Source organism: Podarcis gaigeae, assembly GCF_964106915.1.
Source record: "Podarcis gaigeae genome assembly, chromosome: 3".
Lineage (NCBI taxonomy): Eukaryota > Metazoa > Chordata > Lepidosauria > Squamata > Lacertidae > Podarcis > Podarcis gaigeae.
Genome location: NC_139680.1, coordinates 60566288 through 60584722, shown reverse-complemented (window position 1 = coordinate 60584722; position 18435 = coordinate 60566288). Strand labels below are relative to the sequence as shown.

General features: G+C 41.0%; 1 protein-coding gene across 9 annotated transcripts; it reads left to right on the top strand.

Moving 5' to 3' along the window:
• Positions 1–4659: 4659 nt before the first annotated feature.
• MTFR2 (mitochondrial fission regulator 2) lies at positions 4660–18161 on the top strand. Of its 9 annotated transcripts, none has more exons than XM_083731691.1 (10): positions 4774–4913; positions 5483–5550; positions 6047–6194; positions 6988–7110; positions 10528–10632; positions 11687–11808; positions 12500–12675; positions 13795–14101; positions 15690–15870; positions 17158–18161. In XM_083731691.1, exons 3-10 carry the CDS (start codon positions 6132–6134, stop codon positions 17221–17223), a joined length of 1143 nt encoding a protein of 380 aa, XP_083587817.1. In that variant the 5' UTR covers positions 4774–4913; positions 5483–5550; positions 6047–6131; the 3' UTR covers positions 17224–18161. The 9 variants fall into 9 exon arrangements, with proteins under 9 accessions (XP_083587824.1, XP_083587817.1, XP_083587822.1 ...); XM_083731692.1 differs by having other exon boundaries at positions 4788–4806; XM_083731690.1 differs by lacking the exon at positions 4774–4913 and adding an exon at positions 5038–5337.
• Positions 18162–18435: the final 274 nt, after the last annotated feature.

Here is an 18435-nt window from a genome sequence, read left to right as displayed (position 1 = left end):
TGACATGAGACTTTCATTTGCAGGTCCAACACATGTCATAGAAACATTATTAAAGCTGTATGTTTAAGTCTAAGCTATAAGGATTCTTGGAGGAAAGTCTGACATTCTATTTTACATTTAAAAACCACATATTGAAAGAGTAATTTAAGCCAAACTTGAATTCATGTGTCCATTTAAAAGCTGAAGACCAGTGTTTTGTCCAGTAAATTCTACTGCTTGAAATCATATTTCAGTAATTGCTAAGTTCTGAAAGTCACACTGTTGGTACTTGTACTCTGACTGCTGCTGCCAGGTTTAGACTGAATGGCATCTATAAATGCAAAGCATTGAGGTGTACCGTTGAGCACACCTGCTCAGTATCTTAATGGTAATGTGCAAAGTACTGTATTCAGTAGTAAAAAAAAATCAATTTTTTGTAAGGTAAACTGTGATATGAAGATTATGGTCTACATTATGACATCACAACAGAGCTTCTCTTTCCTGTTCTCCCTTCAGGCCCCCAAATCTGTTCCAGAGAGTTGGGGAACCCAATGGAGCAATTTTTGGGAGCTCGGGGGGTGAAATTGGAAGCTCTGTAGCACAAGCAGATGGGTATTATGGATGCAGCCTAATTTATTCTTACCTTGTTAGGTTAAGTAACCAAGAAGTCTAGATATAGGTGTCCAAATTACTTGTTTTCACAAAATAAATTCTAGGCTTTTGTAATGTACGACCATGCATCTCCTTTATAAAACTGTAGTTTGGATCTAAAAGGGAGATTTATGCTTTCTTAATCTAGTCACAGATCACACAGGATTTTATTTTTATAAGCCCTTGGGTGGAAGCACAGTGCCTATTTTAAACAAGGTTACAAGAACAGAGTTTACAACTAAACATTAGGAATAACTTTTTTACAGTAAGAATTGTTTGAAAGAGGAACGAACTCCCTCAGAACGTGGTGGACCCTCCTTCATTGGAAGTTTTTAAGCAGAGATTGGATGGCCATCTGTCATGGATGCTTTAGGCTAGAATGACCCTCAGGGTCCCTTCGACCAGTTCTATGATTTACAACAGTAGCATAGATTTGCAACATTGGGAGCAATGGATTGTCTCTGACTAAATCATATGAGCAGACCCATTGAAATCAGTGGGCTTAACTTAGTTACTAACATGAGAACATAAAAAGAGTCTGCTGGATCACCATCTAGCCCAGCATCCTTTTCACAGTGGCCAACTGGATGTCTGTGGGAGACCCACAAGCAGAATTCAAGAACAAGAGCACTCTCCCCTCCTGGGGTTTCCTGCAACTTGTATTCAGAAGCATTAGTGCCTCCAGTAGTGAAGGCAGAACATAACCATCAGGGTTTGAAGCCACCAGTAGCTTACTCCTCCATTAATTTGTCTAATCCTCTTTTTAAGCCATCCAAGTTGGTGGCCATCACAGCAAGTTCCATAGTTTACTGTAACTATACACTATGAGAAGACGTACTTTCATTTATATGTCCTATTGGACTATTACTAAAGTAGTCCATTGATTTCAGTGGTTCTACACTGAGCATTACTTAATCAGATACAATTCAATATCTACAAAAGGGGGGAGGTTCTGTGAAGTAGTGGGAAAATTGGCCAGCTCATTTCAGGTGGACAAGTTCATGCACCAAAACCCACCCATTTGATTGAGCTGCAACTTGAGGGCAGGTGTGCCCTTTATTTTAAAATCTAGTAAGGTAAAGGTATTATGACATTGTCACATTTATTGAATTCCCTGACATCTTCTATTTTCAGGAAGTACAGTCAGATGTGACCCCTTCTGATAATAAAAGGCATCAAAGTCTGATGGTAGAATGGTATTCTTAGGCATTAAAATAAACAACTCAGTCCTAGAGGCAAGCCTAGTGATGATTAATATAACAACTGCAAAATAAATCTATCTGTTGGTCCTCCATAGCTCTTGCTTATGTCATTTCCCCATTAATTCAGATTGCTAAAGATGTGCTCAAAGTGAGTTATGTTTACCTGTATACTATGGTCCTGTCAAGTCCTGGGGTTTTGTGGGGTTTGAAAAGGATAACCAAAATAATTTTGCCATTGATGTTTCTTCCTTGAGAAATTCACAAAGTCACTTCCAAGAGCATTGGCACTGACTGGTTTGCAACAAGCTTAGTTCTGGTATACTGAACATACTGACAGACATATGATATAAAAGCAGTGGAAGACAGGAGTGCCTGGCGTGCTCTGGTCCATGGGGTAACGAAGAGTCGGACACGACTAAACAACAACAAACAGAACTGACCACCTCCATCTACCTTCTCATACACCAGACACACTTCTGCTCTATTTCTTTATTCAAACCCAGCCACCTTAAAAAATGTGTTGGTGATACCACTTGTACTGTTCCAGGAAGAACTGATAAATGAAAATAAATGACTTGGACATAAATGTGTTGGTTAGTTTTATAATGTGGCAGGAGATGGAAAGTTTGTAGTGTATTAGATATATTTATATCAAAACTGGGAAGATCAGGGTAAAAGTAACAAAATCATCAGGATCATCCTACATATTGGTGAAAATCCCAAGTAGTCAGGCACGTGCAGCACTAGTTCAGAAATGGCAAGAAGAATGAGCCATGGCACATAATTTGAGCATTGGGGGAACCAAAGAGCAAATGCAGTGAGCAGCAAGGCCTGGAATAGCATTCTTTAGCTTCTGTTTTGGCTTAAATTTAAGAACCAAATATATTACAATGAACAAGGGTTAAAAGCATGGATGTGGTGATACAGACTTCCAAACCACTTTGACTGAGCAAAGTAGCAAACAAGGAAGGCCCTGTCAGACAAGTGAAATAAGGTATGTGTTTTGACATGCAGGACCAATTCAGTGTTTCCATGACTGAAACTGCTGTGTTTCCTGATGAGAGAGTTACACAGAGACATGCTCTAGGAAGCTGCAACTGGCCATAGATTCAAGATGTGACAGATCGGAGTGACCACAGACACAATCTCAATTTGGAAACAAGATTTTTCTGAACCAGATGAGAAGTTTGTTTCTTGGACTATGGAACAATCACAGTGCCAGTAGTGGTTAAGCACCAAGGTAAACCTAAAGGCATCGCTTTCTTGAGACAATATTGTACAGTGGTACCTCGGGTTACATACGCTTCAGGTTACAGACTCTGCTAACCCAGAAATAGTACCTCGGGTTAAGAACTTTGCTTCAGGATGAGAACAGAAATCACGTGGTGGCGGCGCAGCAGCAGCAGCGGGAGGCCCCATTAGCTAAAGTGGTGCTTCAGGTTAAGAACAGTTTCAGGTTAAGAACGGACCTCCGGAACGAATTAAGTACGTAACCAGAAGTACCACTGTATCTATTTGTTAACAGTACATGTTGCAAGCAGAGATAAAGGCTGCAACTTGGGAGTGAAAGCACACCTGGCATCTTTACAACAACCAACAGTGTTTAGTGGTGGGAGCTCATACACTTTAAGCAGGCTCATACTCTGGGAAGGGGATTTATAGCAATAATCAAGACTAAATTTGAAATTAAAGCAAGTTGAAACCTGGAATTTTCCTTTGCACAAAAATTAAATCAGATTTAAGGTAAAAGGACCCCTGATCATTAGGTCCAGTTGTGACCGACTTTGGGGTTGCGGCACTCATCTCGCTGTATTGACCGAGGGAGCTTCCGGGATACAGCTTCCAGGTCATGTGGCCAGCATGACAAAGCCGCTTCTGGAGAACCAGAGCAGCGCACGGAAACGCCATTTACCTTCCCGCCAGAGCGGTACCTATTTATCTACTTGCACTTTGACGAGCTTTCGAACTGCTAGGTTGGCAGGAGCAGGGACCGAGCAATGGGAGCTCACCCCATTGCGGGGATTCGAACCAACGACCTTCTGTTCAGCAAGCCCTAGGCTCTGGTTTAACCCACAGCACCACCCGCGTCCCAAAATCAAATTTAGGAAGGTGAAATCTAGTAATACTGTTCATTAGCATGTGTAGAATTGCACTGTTTTAGATATTTGCATAGCCATCAGGAAACAATTGATTTGTAGTATACACTATTCCCTAGGGTTTAGCAGTTTTGAGACTTCATCTGCAGAGTGGTGGTTATCAAGGCAGGTCCTAAACATTCTGCTTCCTGAGCAAAGGACGGCTTCCCCCATTCCATGTATAGAAGCGGAACTTGAATCTTCAGCCCTGGTAATGGCACATCATCCTCCAATGCACCCGTGTGGAGCTTTGAAACCCCTGTTCGCTTAGGGCGGTGCACAAAAAAAGATTCGTGGCACACAACTTCGTTCTCCAATAAGCTAGTGGACCTCTGGAGGAATGGCTGAGGGGCGGCTATGGCAGTTTTTTTGGAAATTGGCTCACCTAAGCCGCCCTAAGTCGCTGTCAAAGGGAAAGGCGGGCTATAAATATAATAATGGTAGGGATAGCAACGGTTAAGTTTTCATTAGCTTCAATGGGTACTTGATGAGATATTAGGTGATTATAGCTTTTGTCTTGTGTGCTGTCTCCCATAAAAGCAGCTAGAAGCGCAACTAAAACCACAACCCCTCGCTGACGTATGTTTAACATATATGAGACACTGCCTCTGTGCACACAGCGGACGCAACAGCACCTCAGCGATCCTGCCGCCGACCGACTAGAGCTCGCTGCCGCTTCCCATCAGCCCCCGCGGTCAGAAAGCGTCTCTCCTACGGTTGGGCTCCGCGCCGCGGCAAACCACACCCTTTCCAGAAACGTCGCCTTAGCGCTGTGGGATTGGCTGCAGATCGATGCCACGCCTCTTCCCGCTCGTCCAATCAAGAGAGGGAATGCCAAGGTTTGATTGCGCTGAGTCCTTGTCTTCGCACTCAGCGTCTTTCCGCTCATCTCTCGCTTCGGCGTCCGTGCGCGCGTGTCTGTGAGAGAGAAATCTCTCGGTGGCGGGTGAGTTTCCCCTCCGGCAGCTGCTTCGGTCTCCGCGCGGTGCGCTCGTGCTGCGGGGCGGGCTTCGTTCTGCGCCCTGCTTTAGCTGACGGTTTGGGAAAGTCGTATGAAAGCAGCCCCTCAACGGCTGAAGGAGGACCGTTGCGGCGGGGTTGGCTCTCTCCACGCGAGTTGTGGGTAGCTCCCTTCCCGGCCGATAGGAAGCGGGCCTGTCGAGAGAGAAACGAGGGGATGCAAAAAAAAAAAAGAGAGAGAGAGCAACCCGCCACCAACAGCCCCCTCACCGAACTCCCCTTCCTGATCCCTCAGCAGCTGCAATTAACGAGCGAGGAAAAGAGATTCCTCTGCCTGAGACCTCTCGCCCGCTCTCCCTTCTTCCTGTCACATTGTTGAGGTCTCTGCAAAAGCTGCAGAGTTTGTCCTGGTAACACTTTCTCATTCAGCTAATACTTCCTTTGTTTTCAGTATTTTTATATCACGGTTTAATCATATTTCCAGGTCTCTGTTTACAAAAAGTCGTTTCCTTCCGCCTCTAAACGCACGACCGTCCCTTTCCCTTTCTTCCGTAGAAACGTGACCCTCCGAATGGCGCGGAAATAAAACTGCTCGCACGTTTGCAAAGCTGAACCGGGTCCAGGTTGGTTTCGGATTGGATCGGGGAGCGCGGGTTGAGGTTGCTGCGTTGCAGAGGGTTGGACTAGACGACCCTGGGAGTCCCTTCCAACTCTACAATTCTCAGTTTGAGGTGTTGGTGAAATGGTGGCTGTGTTAAACATCAGTTGCCTCTTGAGTTAAGGGGCGGGGTGTGTGTGTTTTTTTTGAGAAATTGTGGTTCATTCTCTTGGCTGTAAAGGTGTGGCAATGTTTTTTAGTTGTGTGTGAGAGGTGTGTCCCTTTTGAATATTAATACTGCTCCTGCAAACACATGCTATGGATCGAGCTTGAGTTTGGGGAAAGTACTCTACAATTCAATGATTCAATTATTATTTCTAATAATTTATAATACTCCTTCCTTATTACTCTTTTAACTAATTGTGCTTTTACATTGCATTTATAACTATTTCATGTGGATGTATAAGTAAACTGAGTTTGTAGTTTTACCCTAATTATGAAATAAACTCTTCTCTTTGCAGCTGTAGCAAATATTTGCTGAGCCCCTCTGGCATGTGCAACAGTAATTTTTAACTGGCACTTGAGTTAATTCAAGTGCTTTGTACTATGTCTCTTGTACTGAATCTCTTAAGACAACTGCTGGAATATTATGGTGTGCCACCAGAATTGGTAAGCAAATATTATTGACAAGCTCAGGAGTGGGGATGTTTTATGGAAGTTTTGTATTAAAACAGAGTTAGAGCTATACAGTTTTCACAGTGTTCCATGACTCCATTCTGTATGCTTACCATCAGCGTCTAGGGTTCTTCTGGTGAGTGTGGAGGAGTAGAGCAGGAAGACGGCTGAATGATTGAGAAACTTGTATATCCTTCCTGGAGAGGAGGAGTCTTGCAGTTTCAGACTTGATTTCAGCACTGAAAGTGCTTAGAACTGCATTTATCACCAATAACATAGTAGTAAAGAAGAACATCATAAAGGACAAGAATTAGGAGTCCAACAATGGCCTTAACAAAAAAAGGACTATGATAAATATCACGGAAGAGAGGCATAAACCACCCTCTATAATCTGATTGATCTATATAATGTGAGTTTGCCTCTCTGTTCCACTCCCTGCTGACCTGAAGAACAAAGCGAGTCCAATTTTCTGTTCTCAATCAGGAGGGTAGTGCACCAAATAGCAGAGGGGTATTCAGTAGAATAAAGTCTCGGATTGTGAAGGCAGAGCACAGCCACCATGACTAGAGCTACCATGCTTTTCTCTAGAAGGTAGAGCTGGAAGGTTCCTCCTTCCCAGGGATGGCATGAAGTTTTCCCCTCCTGATCCTGCCTTCTTTCTGAAGAAGAGTTAGCTCTTTTCTGTTTGCTTCCCTACCCTGCTGACTGAGAATCTAGAATGTTTGGGTTGATTATAGATTCTTGGATTTGCATAGATTGCCTTTTTATGACATTTTTCTTTTTACAGCTTATACAGAGGTGTGAAGTTTGTCTTAATGCCTTTGCTCATATGATTGCATCCCATCTTCCTTCAAACACCTCTTCAGGAGCACACTTCCAACAGTTATGTGCCATCTCAAGAAGCTATGCAGTAAGATCATCAACATTTTTCTTTTTTCCTTAATAGTGCTTATGAAGTGTGTAGGTGTTGGCTTCTTCCATAGCAATTTTACTTCATGACTAGCTTCACATTTCTGCACTATCAGAAATGTTCTCCAGTGTGTCCTTTCTCTTCACTTCTTTCTTTCTTTCTTTCTTTCTTTCTTTTCTATCTTGGGAGTCTTCCATACATGATGATGATTAATGATATTTCTATGCCATCCTGTAACCAAAGTTATTGGTGGCATACATAAAAATGTTTAAAATAAAATATAAGCAATGAAAATAAGTTGCAGTATATGCAACACAGGACAGATTATGTAATAAAATTTAGCAAATATATGCTTTTTCACAAGCAGTTATCTTTTTGTAACTTCTACAGTTCTACACTGTACCTTTTAATAACTTCATGTGCTATTTATTTTTGTTAATGAAATTTCAAGACTGTCCTTCATCACACACGGTTAACACAGGGTGGTTTCCCACATAATGTAACACAGCCTCATATAACACAAAACAGTAATAAACTTAAATTGCTAATAAAAACAATAATCAGTCAAACATGTTGGTGCAGAGTAAATACAAAGGCCCATAAAAACAAGTGTATTTTAATTTGACTGTTGACTCCCAGCAAGGATGTTGCCATCTGTGCCTTCAGGAGAAGAGAATTCTACACTCAGGGTGCTACGCCACAACAGACAAGTTCGTATCCTCCATCCCGGTAGCCGGTTGGTATGGGAAGAAGTATAACAGGGTTGCAGGTCATTTGAAGCTTTAAAAGTCAACACTAGCATCTTAACTGTGCCTGCTAACATATAGGCAGCCAATACAGATCATGCAGAAATAGGTGTAAAAATGGTGCAGATGCGCCTATCAATACTCCAGTGGCAGAATTTACCACTAGCTGGTTAAAAGACATCTCTGGATGTCTTTAAGGGATCCCCAGTGTAGAGTGCATTTCATTATTATTATTATTATTATTATTTATTAAAATAATTCAAGGGGGTTTCCCAGGTAAGTAACACCCAGACTATTGAAATGCACTCTAATAGAATAGATAATAGATAGAGTGCATTTCAATAGTCTAGGTGATACTTACCTGGGAAACCCCCTTGAACTTGGTACAACCTCCCTTTGAGTAGACATTCACAGGATTGCACTGTCAGTGTGGTTTATTGAATCTCTCCACCCCCAACCCCATTATTTCACGTCAAGTACTTTTTGACTACTGAAATAATAAAAATAAAAAATTATTTATATCCTGCCCTCCCCAGCCAGAACCGGGCTCAGGGTGGCTAACATCAAAATATATAATACAGTGATGCCTCGCAAGACGAAATTAATCCGTTCCGTGAGGCTCTTCGTATAGTGGTTTTTTTGTCTTGCGAAGCAAGCCCATTGACAGCTTAGCAGATTAGCGGCTTTTAGCGATCAGCTGTTAAGCGGCTTAGGAAAAGGGGGGGAAGGGGAAAAAACCCGCAGGAACTCGCAAGACATTTTCGTCTTGCGAAGCAAGCCCCTAAAGAAATTTGTTTTGCGAAGCGCCTCCAAAATGGAAAACCCTTTCGTCTAGCGGGTTTTCCGTCTTGCGAGGCGTTCGTCTTGCGGGACACCACTGTACATTAAGACATAAAATTCAACCATCGACTGAAATACAGCTTAAAATCGGATTTAAATCAAAATAAGATCAGATGGCTACCCACAAATTATAACTATGACTATAGGGGTTGGGAACTTTAAGTACTCACCATGCTCAGCTATTTGTATGAGCCGGTGAGAAGAGTTAGAGAGGCCACTTATATGCAGGGACTTGTAAAAGGAGAGGGGTCAGACTGAGCCCCAACCAAAGGCCTGGCGGAACAGCTCCATCTTGCAGGCCCTGCGGAAAGATGTCAAGTCCCGTAGGGCCCTAGTCTCTTGTGACAGAGCGTTCCACCAGACTGGGGCCAGGGCCAAAAATGCAAGAGGCAATGCAAGAGGCGATCTTACAGTGCCATCCTATACGGGTCTATTGCTCAGTTCAATGCGTCGTAATAATAATAATAATAATAATAATAAAATTTTATTTATATCTCGCCCTCCCCAGCCGAAGCCAGGCTCAGAGAGGCTAACAACAGTAAAATAACACAACATTATAAAATCATTTCAATATAAAATCAGTTGAAAACAAATTAATGGCAACCATTGGGCTAGAGTTCTGTGACGATTTCCAAAGGAGGGGGTCAGACTGTGCCTTGGCTAAAGGCCTGGTGGAACCGCTCTGTCTTGCAGGCCCTGCGGAAAGATGTCAAGTCCCGTAGGGCCCTAGTCTCTTGTGACAGAGCATTCCACCAGACTGGGGCCAGGGCCAAAAAGGCCCTGGCTCTGGTCGAGGCCAGTCTAACCTCCTTGAGGCCCGGGACATCCAAGATGTTATTACTTGCAGACCGTAAGGTCCTCCGTGGGGCATACCAGGAGAGACGGTCCCATAGGTACGAGGGTCCCAAGTCGTATAGGGCCTTAAAGGTTAGAACCAGCACCTTAAACCTGACTCTGTACTCCACCGGGAGCCAGTGCAGCTGATATAGCACTCGTTGGATGTGGTCGCACGGCGAAGACCCCGTACGTAGTCTTGCCGTGGCATTCTGCACCCGCTGGAGTTTCTGGGTCAGCTTCATGGGCAGCCCCGGAGGAGCAAATTACAGTAATCAAGCCTGGAGGTAATCAAGCATGGATCACAGTGTCTAGATCAGGGCGAGAAAGATAAGGAACCAACTGCTTAACATGGCGGAGATGGAAAAATGCTGCCTTTGCTGTATCTGTAACCTGCGCCTCCATAGAGATGGAGGCGTCAAGGGTTACACCCAGACTCTTGACAGAAGGTCTGGCATTAATTGCGCCCCCGCAAGGGATGGGAGTTTAACCCCCAACCCCATGTCATCTCGACCCAACCAGAAGACCTCTGTCTTTAAATAATTTAGCTTCAACAGGCTCCCACGCAACCATCCAACCATGGCCTTTTGAGAGATACAACACATAAATTAATGTATCAGGTAAAATAAACATGCTGAATCAGACGTCAATCAATTTATGAAAACAGTTTCCATCTGAAGCATTCCTGGGGAAACCCCCCCTTTCCCCCCCTAAATGTATGATTAAAATTGATGATTCGTGTTTACCTTAAAATCCTGCACAGTAACAGTCACCTTTATTTGCCCAAACAGTAAGTGTTTGCATCTGCTACTAAGCTGAAAACCAGCCTACACTTTTTTAATTCCTGCAAAACGCATCTATCTTAAGGTTTCGGTAATGTGCGCATACATTTTATTGGCTAAAATATAGATGACAAAGCAACAAAGGTTATTTTATTGGTTGACAGCTGTTTTAAAAATATTCTCATTTAACTTGAAGAGGATTGCTTGATTCTTAGGTGTCCTGGGCATGGGAAAGAAAAAAGTATGGATCTACCCGAAGTTTCGTTCGCAGACTGGGGAAATATCTTTCTTTAACTCCTTGTCCAAGGCCTCAGTTTCAGGTATAGGGGTTATTGCAAAGTGTAAGATTAATACAATTTTAATACATTATTTAAAATCATGTTCTGTGTGGCATACAATAATGTAGGGAACAAACAGCAGGCATCCCTAAATGAATTCTACTGGAATTGTGCTGTTTAGGATTTGGAAATTGGTAATAGAAATGTATTTTGAGTTATGGTAGAAATGATTATTATCCAGCACTGAGAATTAAGGAGGAAAATGGATAAAGGGAAGGGGAAATCCTAAATATTTCTATGTTATGAATATGAAAAAGAAGTATTTGAGAGTCCAGAGCCAAATTATTTTGGAGACAATGAGATCATCTATGCTGTAGTACTTGGGGGGGGGAGTACTGAATACTATCTACTAGCCATTGCAATTCAGCTAAAAGATGGTGCTGTAACTGTGCTCCTGAAAAACAAATTGAGAGAATTGTGCTCTCTCCCACCTAAGTGTTGGCTTTTCAGAAGAGTTATGGTGGTAGTGCCTCCAAACCTATTGAAACAATATGTATAACCCTGCTGTTGACAGTTCTAGTTTACCTCATCTTAAATGAATGATTAGAATTTTCAAAGATAAAGACAAGGAGTAAAAAAGTGGTTGGAAGCATGGCATTGCTACCAAAGAGGGCAATAAAGAGTTGTCATGTTGGAGGCTGCTTCTTGCCATTTGTGTACAGTGGCTTGCCATGCAGATCAGGTGATACTCACCATGTCTCACTTCTATTTGCCCTTGCGGTTTGATCCATGCAGTGAGCCTTTGCGCATCACATATTGACACACAAAGGCAGGCAACCCGCAGTGGCTTAATTGGTGGCTGATTTGTCTGTTCTTGCTCTCAAAAGGTTATTCTGCTTGGCAAATAGCTGATAGGATATCGGACAGGACAACAACATGGTTCTCCTGCACCACTCACTAAAGAGAGAAATAATTCATTAAAATACTAGAACTAGTGGATGCTTGATATTTTTATTTTGTATATATACAGTATATATAAATGTATACTGATATACATTTATAGACTTTTAATAATATTTCTTCCCTGCTGCCTTAGGTAATCCAGAGTTTGAATTCTTTGACATCTGAGCAAAGTATTTCTAGTAGCTCTGTTACACCATCTCTTGCTGATGTTTTGTGGATGGCAGAAAATGAAAGAGAACCATACGCTAGATTTAGGTAAGTAAAACTGACATGTCTTTAGAATAAATGTTTGTTTTATAATGGAATTGTCTCAGTGATTCTTAGCTACTGCTTTCCTTACTTGAGAGACAATAACAATCAGCATTTGATTTTTTACAAGAACATCATCCAAGCTTTTGCAGTCACATTTATATTTCTCAGTAATGGGTTGTATCCTGAGAATGGAGAGTGAGGGAAGATGAGGATGGTGGCTTTCTCATTCCCTTTCCTTCTGCCCACCCACCGAGAAATGCCTCTCTTAAATGTCAGGAGACACGCCCCCTCCCCAAAGAACAGTGGCATGGAGGGTTTTATTGAGAGAAGAAGATTGCCCAATATGTAATAGAAGCACTTTGTACAAGTAGACTTCTGATTGTGCATAAGAATATAAGATGAACCTGCTGAATCAGGTCAGTGGCCCACCTGGTCCAACATCCAGTTCTTTCAGTGGCCAACCAGCTGCTTATGAGAAGTGAACAAGCAGGATGTGAGTACAACTGCACTCTTCTGCACCTGAGAGAAATGCCCATAAAACACAGACATATATAGAATTGTGCTGCAGAACACCTAATGTTGAGTTCTGTCATGGTCAGATTGAATATGTTTGTATATCTCTTTACAGTAATAATTTTGGCTTTTTCAGTGTTTCCTCTGTTCACTTATAAATCTATACATTGGTATTTTCTAGATTTGATGAATGGAGAGGAGTTATGCCGGTTGCTACAAAAGGAAGTATGCAAAACTTAACTGTTGTGAATGAAGATGCATTCAAAAAAATTTCTGCTCTTGAGAATGAATTAGCTCATCTTCGTGCACAGATTGCAGCAATTGTGGTAGTGCCTAAATCAGGAAATGATCAACCATGTAAGCCTGTCTTGGTGATTCCTGATACATGTGTCCATGCATGGTTTCTGATCTTCATAATGTCCAGTCACACTGCCATCTCATAGCAACATTTATATAGAAAACTGTCTTGATATTTCATTATCCAGCACACAGTGTTCATATGTTTAAAAGTTAGATATGTAGTGTAGGCAAGAGAAAACGAAATAACATATATTAGAAATAGAAGTCTAGTCAACACACCAGATAGGAGAGTTATTGGGAATTTTGCCTGAATCCAAAGAACTCGCAATTATTTCTATATATTCCTAGGAGGGAACAGAATTCTCCCCCTCCCCCCCCCCCCGGCAATTCTGCCTGGTAAACTTCTTTTCAGATTGAGGGAAAGATCAAAAGCAATTGTGAAATAGTATAGAGGTCTACTGTTCAAACAAAAAAGGGGAGTCATGGTTGTTGTGTGTTATAAAATATTCATTAATTATGTAAATGAAAGTTGGGGCTCTGTGCATTGCCCATATTTTACCATTGTACCATAACAGCTGAAAATGTTACTATATTCTTCAGGATTCAGCCTTTTAGAAATGAGGATTATAAACACTTTAACAAATAAATTTGTAAACATTTTCTTTTAGCCCTTATAACTATAGTAATGTGCTTGAAAAGGTGTAATAGTGATGTCTGAAATCTTAAACTAAAGAAGGACTGTGAGTGACTTTAGTGGTGGGAGGTTGTCCAGTATAGTTTATTTACCATATTTTTATCCAATTCTTTCTCCATGGAATTCATGGCACTATTTATAATATTACATTTTACCCATGCAATATTTCTGATGAAACCTAGGTTAAGAGAGAGTCACTCAGTAGTTGTCATGGCTGAACAGTGATCTGAATCCAGGTCTCCCTGGTCCACGTCTGAAATCTGCCAGAACTAGTGTAGTATAATGATTCGTCTGTTGAATAATCTTTTTAAAAGAACCTTTCAAGGTAGTATGATTTTGTTCCTTGGTGTCTTATGTTGTTTCATGGAAGACAACTCTTGCTAGACTTTGCAGGTAGTGTTAAAAGTGCATCAAAGGACCTTCATGTCATTGTCATATCAACATTAAAGTTCCCTAATATCACCTCTTTAATTGTTTAATAGGTTCAGGCATTCTGAATTCTTCAAACATGGCCTTTAATGCTCTCCCACAGCCAGGAGTGACTTCGACACCAGTCCCAAGTTCTCACATTGATGTTCCTCCACCGCCACCAGCACCACCATGTCCAGCTGTACCGCTATCTAATTTTGATTCCTGTAATTCAGCCATTGAGCTTATTAAACAACGTCGGGCTTCAAGTAAGATAAGAAATACTACAGATAGTACAGGTTGGCAGAAGGAAGAAGCTCTTCCCACTATGATGGATGTTCTGAAGGATATAAATAAGATCAAACTAAGAGCAGTTGAGAGGTATGTTGAGCAGAACATGCGTTTGAAGATAAAATAATGAATATAAAATATGGTCAACATCTTCCCTCTGAGAAGTTATTTAAGAGTGCCTGAAACTGGTGTTATATGCACAGGTGCCTAGCTGCTGTCAGCACCCACTCCTGCTTGAATGCACTTGACTGATGAGTGAATACATAAATTGTACAGAGAACTCACACTGAACTAGCAAAATTATTTCCCCTGAAAATCTAAGTTGGTGCTCATAACCTTCCTTCCTTTCCCTGTTGTGCTGAGTGGGTGACAGAGACATGGCATTGAAACCTCTCCTGATAGTTCATTATAGCTGCTACAAATCATTTTTGCTATATCATGTATTTATTTTTATTTAACAAACTGTGTATACAACTTAACTCTAAATTCAGTCGCACCTTGGTTCTCGAAGGTAATCCATTCCGGAAGTCTGTTTGACTTCCAAAACGTTCAGAAACCAAGGCGCAGCTTCCGATTGGCTCCAGGAGCTTCCTGCCCTCACGCGGAAGCTGCGTCGGACATTCGGCTTCTGAAAAACGTTAATAAACCGGAACACTTACTTCAAGGTTTTCAGCATTCGGGAGCCAAAATGTATGTGTACCAAGGCATTCAAGAACCAAGGTACGACTGTACAACCTCAAAGCGTTTTACAAAGATGATAAAAATCACATCAAGATGGCCAATAAAAATTAATTTTTAATTAAAAACAGTTTATTTTGAAAAGGAAGATCAATAAAATCAAAAGCTAAAAATATATGTTCTACAATTTGTTGAATTCAAATAATAGCCATAATAGGTTAGCTTCCTTTTCCCCCTAAGGAGTCTCTTCCTGGATCTGAAAATGAACTGAAATCAAGAATGAGGTGTCTGATAGCAAATGCATGCATTTGATACCTGAATGCATCAGCACATCACATAAATTTGCACGAGATTGTGCTGTTGTGCAGATGCCTACTTGTCATGTAGTTCAATGCGTCTTGGTGTCAGCTCGCCAGACATAGATGAAGAATTGGTTACCAGTTTTATTTGAAAAGTTCAAGTGCCTCCTTCATGCTCTCTCACATGCAGCTGAACTCATGGGAAAGGATCTACAGTGGACTCAATGAGTTCTTTAATTCTCTTCCCCAATACTAGTCCAGGTGCACATAGTGTCAAGTGGTACAGCAAGATACCCAGAATTTACTTTGCATGAGAATGCATTGATTCTTTTCAAAGTGACCCTTTGCTTTCAGAAAGCACTTTGATCCAACACTTTGATCCTGTCTGTCAAACCGGGAAGAAAACAACTTTCGCAGATACACCTCTCCTTGTGACACTTCGCATACTATTCTGAAGAGTACCCCCAATCCTCTGAAGCAGATTTGTGAAGGCTTTGGTGGTTGAGGGGGGCAGAGGGAATACATGAAAGTTTTCTCTTTCCTGGTTGTATTGTCAGAAGCCTTCCTGGAATAAAAAAAGCCTTCTATCTGTGGAGGGTCACAGAACTGAAGAGGGTGGCAAGTAGTACTGCATGCATTTACTATGCAGGAGAAGCAGCATCTTTGACTGAAGATTGCAAACATTTTGGCTCTCTTTCCAGATCACCAGGAGGTACACCTCTACCCAAAACAAAAAAAAGAATTGCTTCACAGTGGGATCCAGCAGCTTTAATAGCAGAAGCTCTTAAAGAGAAATTTGCATCACAGAACAATGATGATTCCTTTGATAAAGAGAACAGATCCTATGGTGCTTCTCCATTTTCCAGTCCAGATACCCCAGTGGTATGTATCTGTTTTTGTTGTTGTTAATGGCTTCTGTCATTTATATATGGCATCAGTACTAGTGATATAGAATGAAATAGTTTGTCATTTTATTAATTATAGATATTTTTGTACAGCTCTTCTTTAAAATTGCTAGGGCAACCTACACAAGAACATATAAAGTCAGTTAAAATACACTTACAGCTTACAGTTTATATTAAAAGAAAACAGTAACAATCATAACAGGTGTAACTGTAGTACAGCATAAAAAAGATCAACAGCATTGAAGAGATCTAAAACATACTAAGAGGTGTAACCAAATTTAAAAGATTAATGCTGCTACAAAAGCATTAAGCATGGTTTTAAAGCTAGTGGAGGAAACTTGAGAGCGGACTTCCTGAAGGAGGCTCCCATGTTCCCATTCTGATCATTTACTCATGATTAAGGATTGGGATAGGGTTGCCTCTGCACTAGCTGAACGTCTTTCCCATCCTTGCCCAGTGCTGGCAAGTGCTTTCCATCTTCTGCATTAGGGGCCAGTAGAAGGAGGCTTACTTTCAAAGTACAGGGATGGCTTGAATTTTTCTGTTGTCTTACAGAGAGGATGCCACACAGTAGCTGTACAGTTGTGGTCCTAAGTTTATTTTCTTGTGATACTTTCTCTTGACCCTTATTGAATTCAGGAAATGAGTTAAAAAATAAACTGCCATGCAGTAGTTTCAGTTATTCAGAAGCTGGTGGGAGATTTATAGATGCATTTTGAGTTAAATAAATAACTGAACAACAATAATTGCATATGTATACTGCCCATATTTACAGAGACATTAAAAATACAACAGCTACATCCAAAATTAGCAAAACCAGTTATAAAAACATTAGCAAAATATACCAACATAGACACAATGGCTAAGAACAATTAAAAACCCATATAAAATGAGTTTAGCCACATAATACTAGAACATGACAAACTCAAAGTGGGAAAGGAAGTTGTGAAGCAACCCATGAAACTCTTTGTCATGAGGAGCAGCTGATTTGTTCACATTGGACACAGGAGCAGGTGATGAAATAATTCATTTTGAAAAATGAGTAAATTTTGATATTTCATATCAAAATGCTTCTTTTAAAACAGATAAGTCATTTCATAACAAATTGGTTGTTTATTGTAGGCCTATGTTTGACATTCTCACTCGCTCTACATTGAAGCTTCTTGCTTGGCCTGTTCATTAAGATTGGAGAAAAGTGTTAATCAACTCGTATTTCCTCTTCAATCTTTTCTAAAAATAGTATTTAAAATGTGTTTTGTTTCAGGTTGGCTGTCGCGTTTTGAAGCCAAGTATGAAGCAGACGCTTATTAGAACTAATGAGCTGATGTAGGTATCACCTGCAAAACCAGCAATTCATATTTAGCCATGGTGTAGAGCTTCTTGAGAAAAGCTCTGCCACTGGTTTCGTAGACCTTGATACTGTGCTATAAAGCAACGGCTTTTAGAGCTACCTGTTTTTCATTAATCTACTTCAGCAGCCAAGCATCTGGAATTTGTTTGCGTAAAATATTTTATCAGCAGGAGTATGTTTTACTGGTTTTTATAACAACTTTCTAGTCTGGGCTGCAGAATTTAAAGCAGACACATAAACATGTCAAAAAAGGGAAGAGAATAGTACCATAGAAACAAAATATAAATTAATTTGGTTATATGTAGATAATAATATATTTACGAAACAGTATCCTGTTCATTTGTTTTCCTGTAATGGGATTAGCTATTGTGTGAAGAGTTGATGCGTGCTGTGGCTTTTGGCCTCTCCCCTGCACATTCACATTCTCGGCAGCCTTACTTCAACACATTGAGGCTATCTCTGCAGAGGGAGCATCTGTCCCACCTAACACATGTAGCCTTTCCCCATCAACTGGGACCCTTATGTACGGAGCTTGCATGTGCTTGATGGGCTTTCCCTTTGCGATCTTGCCCCCAATGCATTTACAATGAGGGAGAGGTTGGGGGTGAAGACACAAAGACAGGACCAGTGGACAGAGCCCCACTTCCTCTTACATGATTGCTAATTTCATGATGGGAACATCACTGAATAGGGCATATGTGTTGATAATAAGGATGGCTTCCTCAAAATTATCCCTTTCTCAATTTGATTCAGTGGTGCAGCCTTATAAGATCTCAATAATTGGCACCAATGCTGTTTGCTTGGTTTTGAGTAAGAGACCATTAATTTCCTTGAATACTGTAAAAGTTTGTAAAGAAAACACAGGAACTGTGTGCATATTTGAAATGCATGATTCAAATAAATATTGCTGTTGACTATTTGCACTCCAGTAAATTTTGCTTACAAAAGAAATCTTTATGTCTAAACTGTATGATCATTCTCCATGACTGAAATATTTCAGATTTCGTAGTCTTGTGTATGAAGATTTGTGGAGGAATATAAGCTATATGATATGTCATTCCCCTTGTAACTTACAGTACACTATACAGGGTCAAAGTGTTATCTAAAAAAAGTTTGCATCTCTTCTACCACAACCATTTAAACTCTGGATGCCCCGTCATACATGCATCCTAGATATTGCACAGCCCAGAG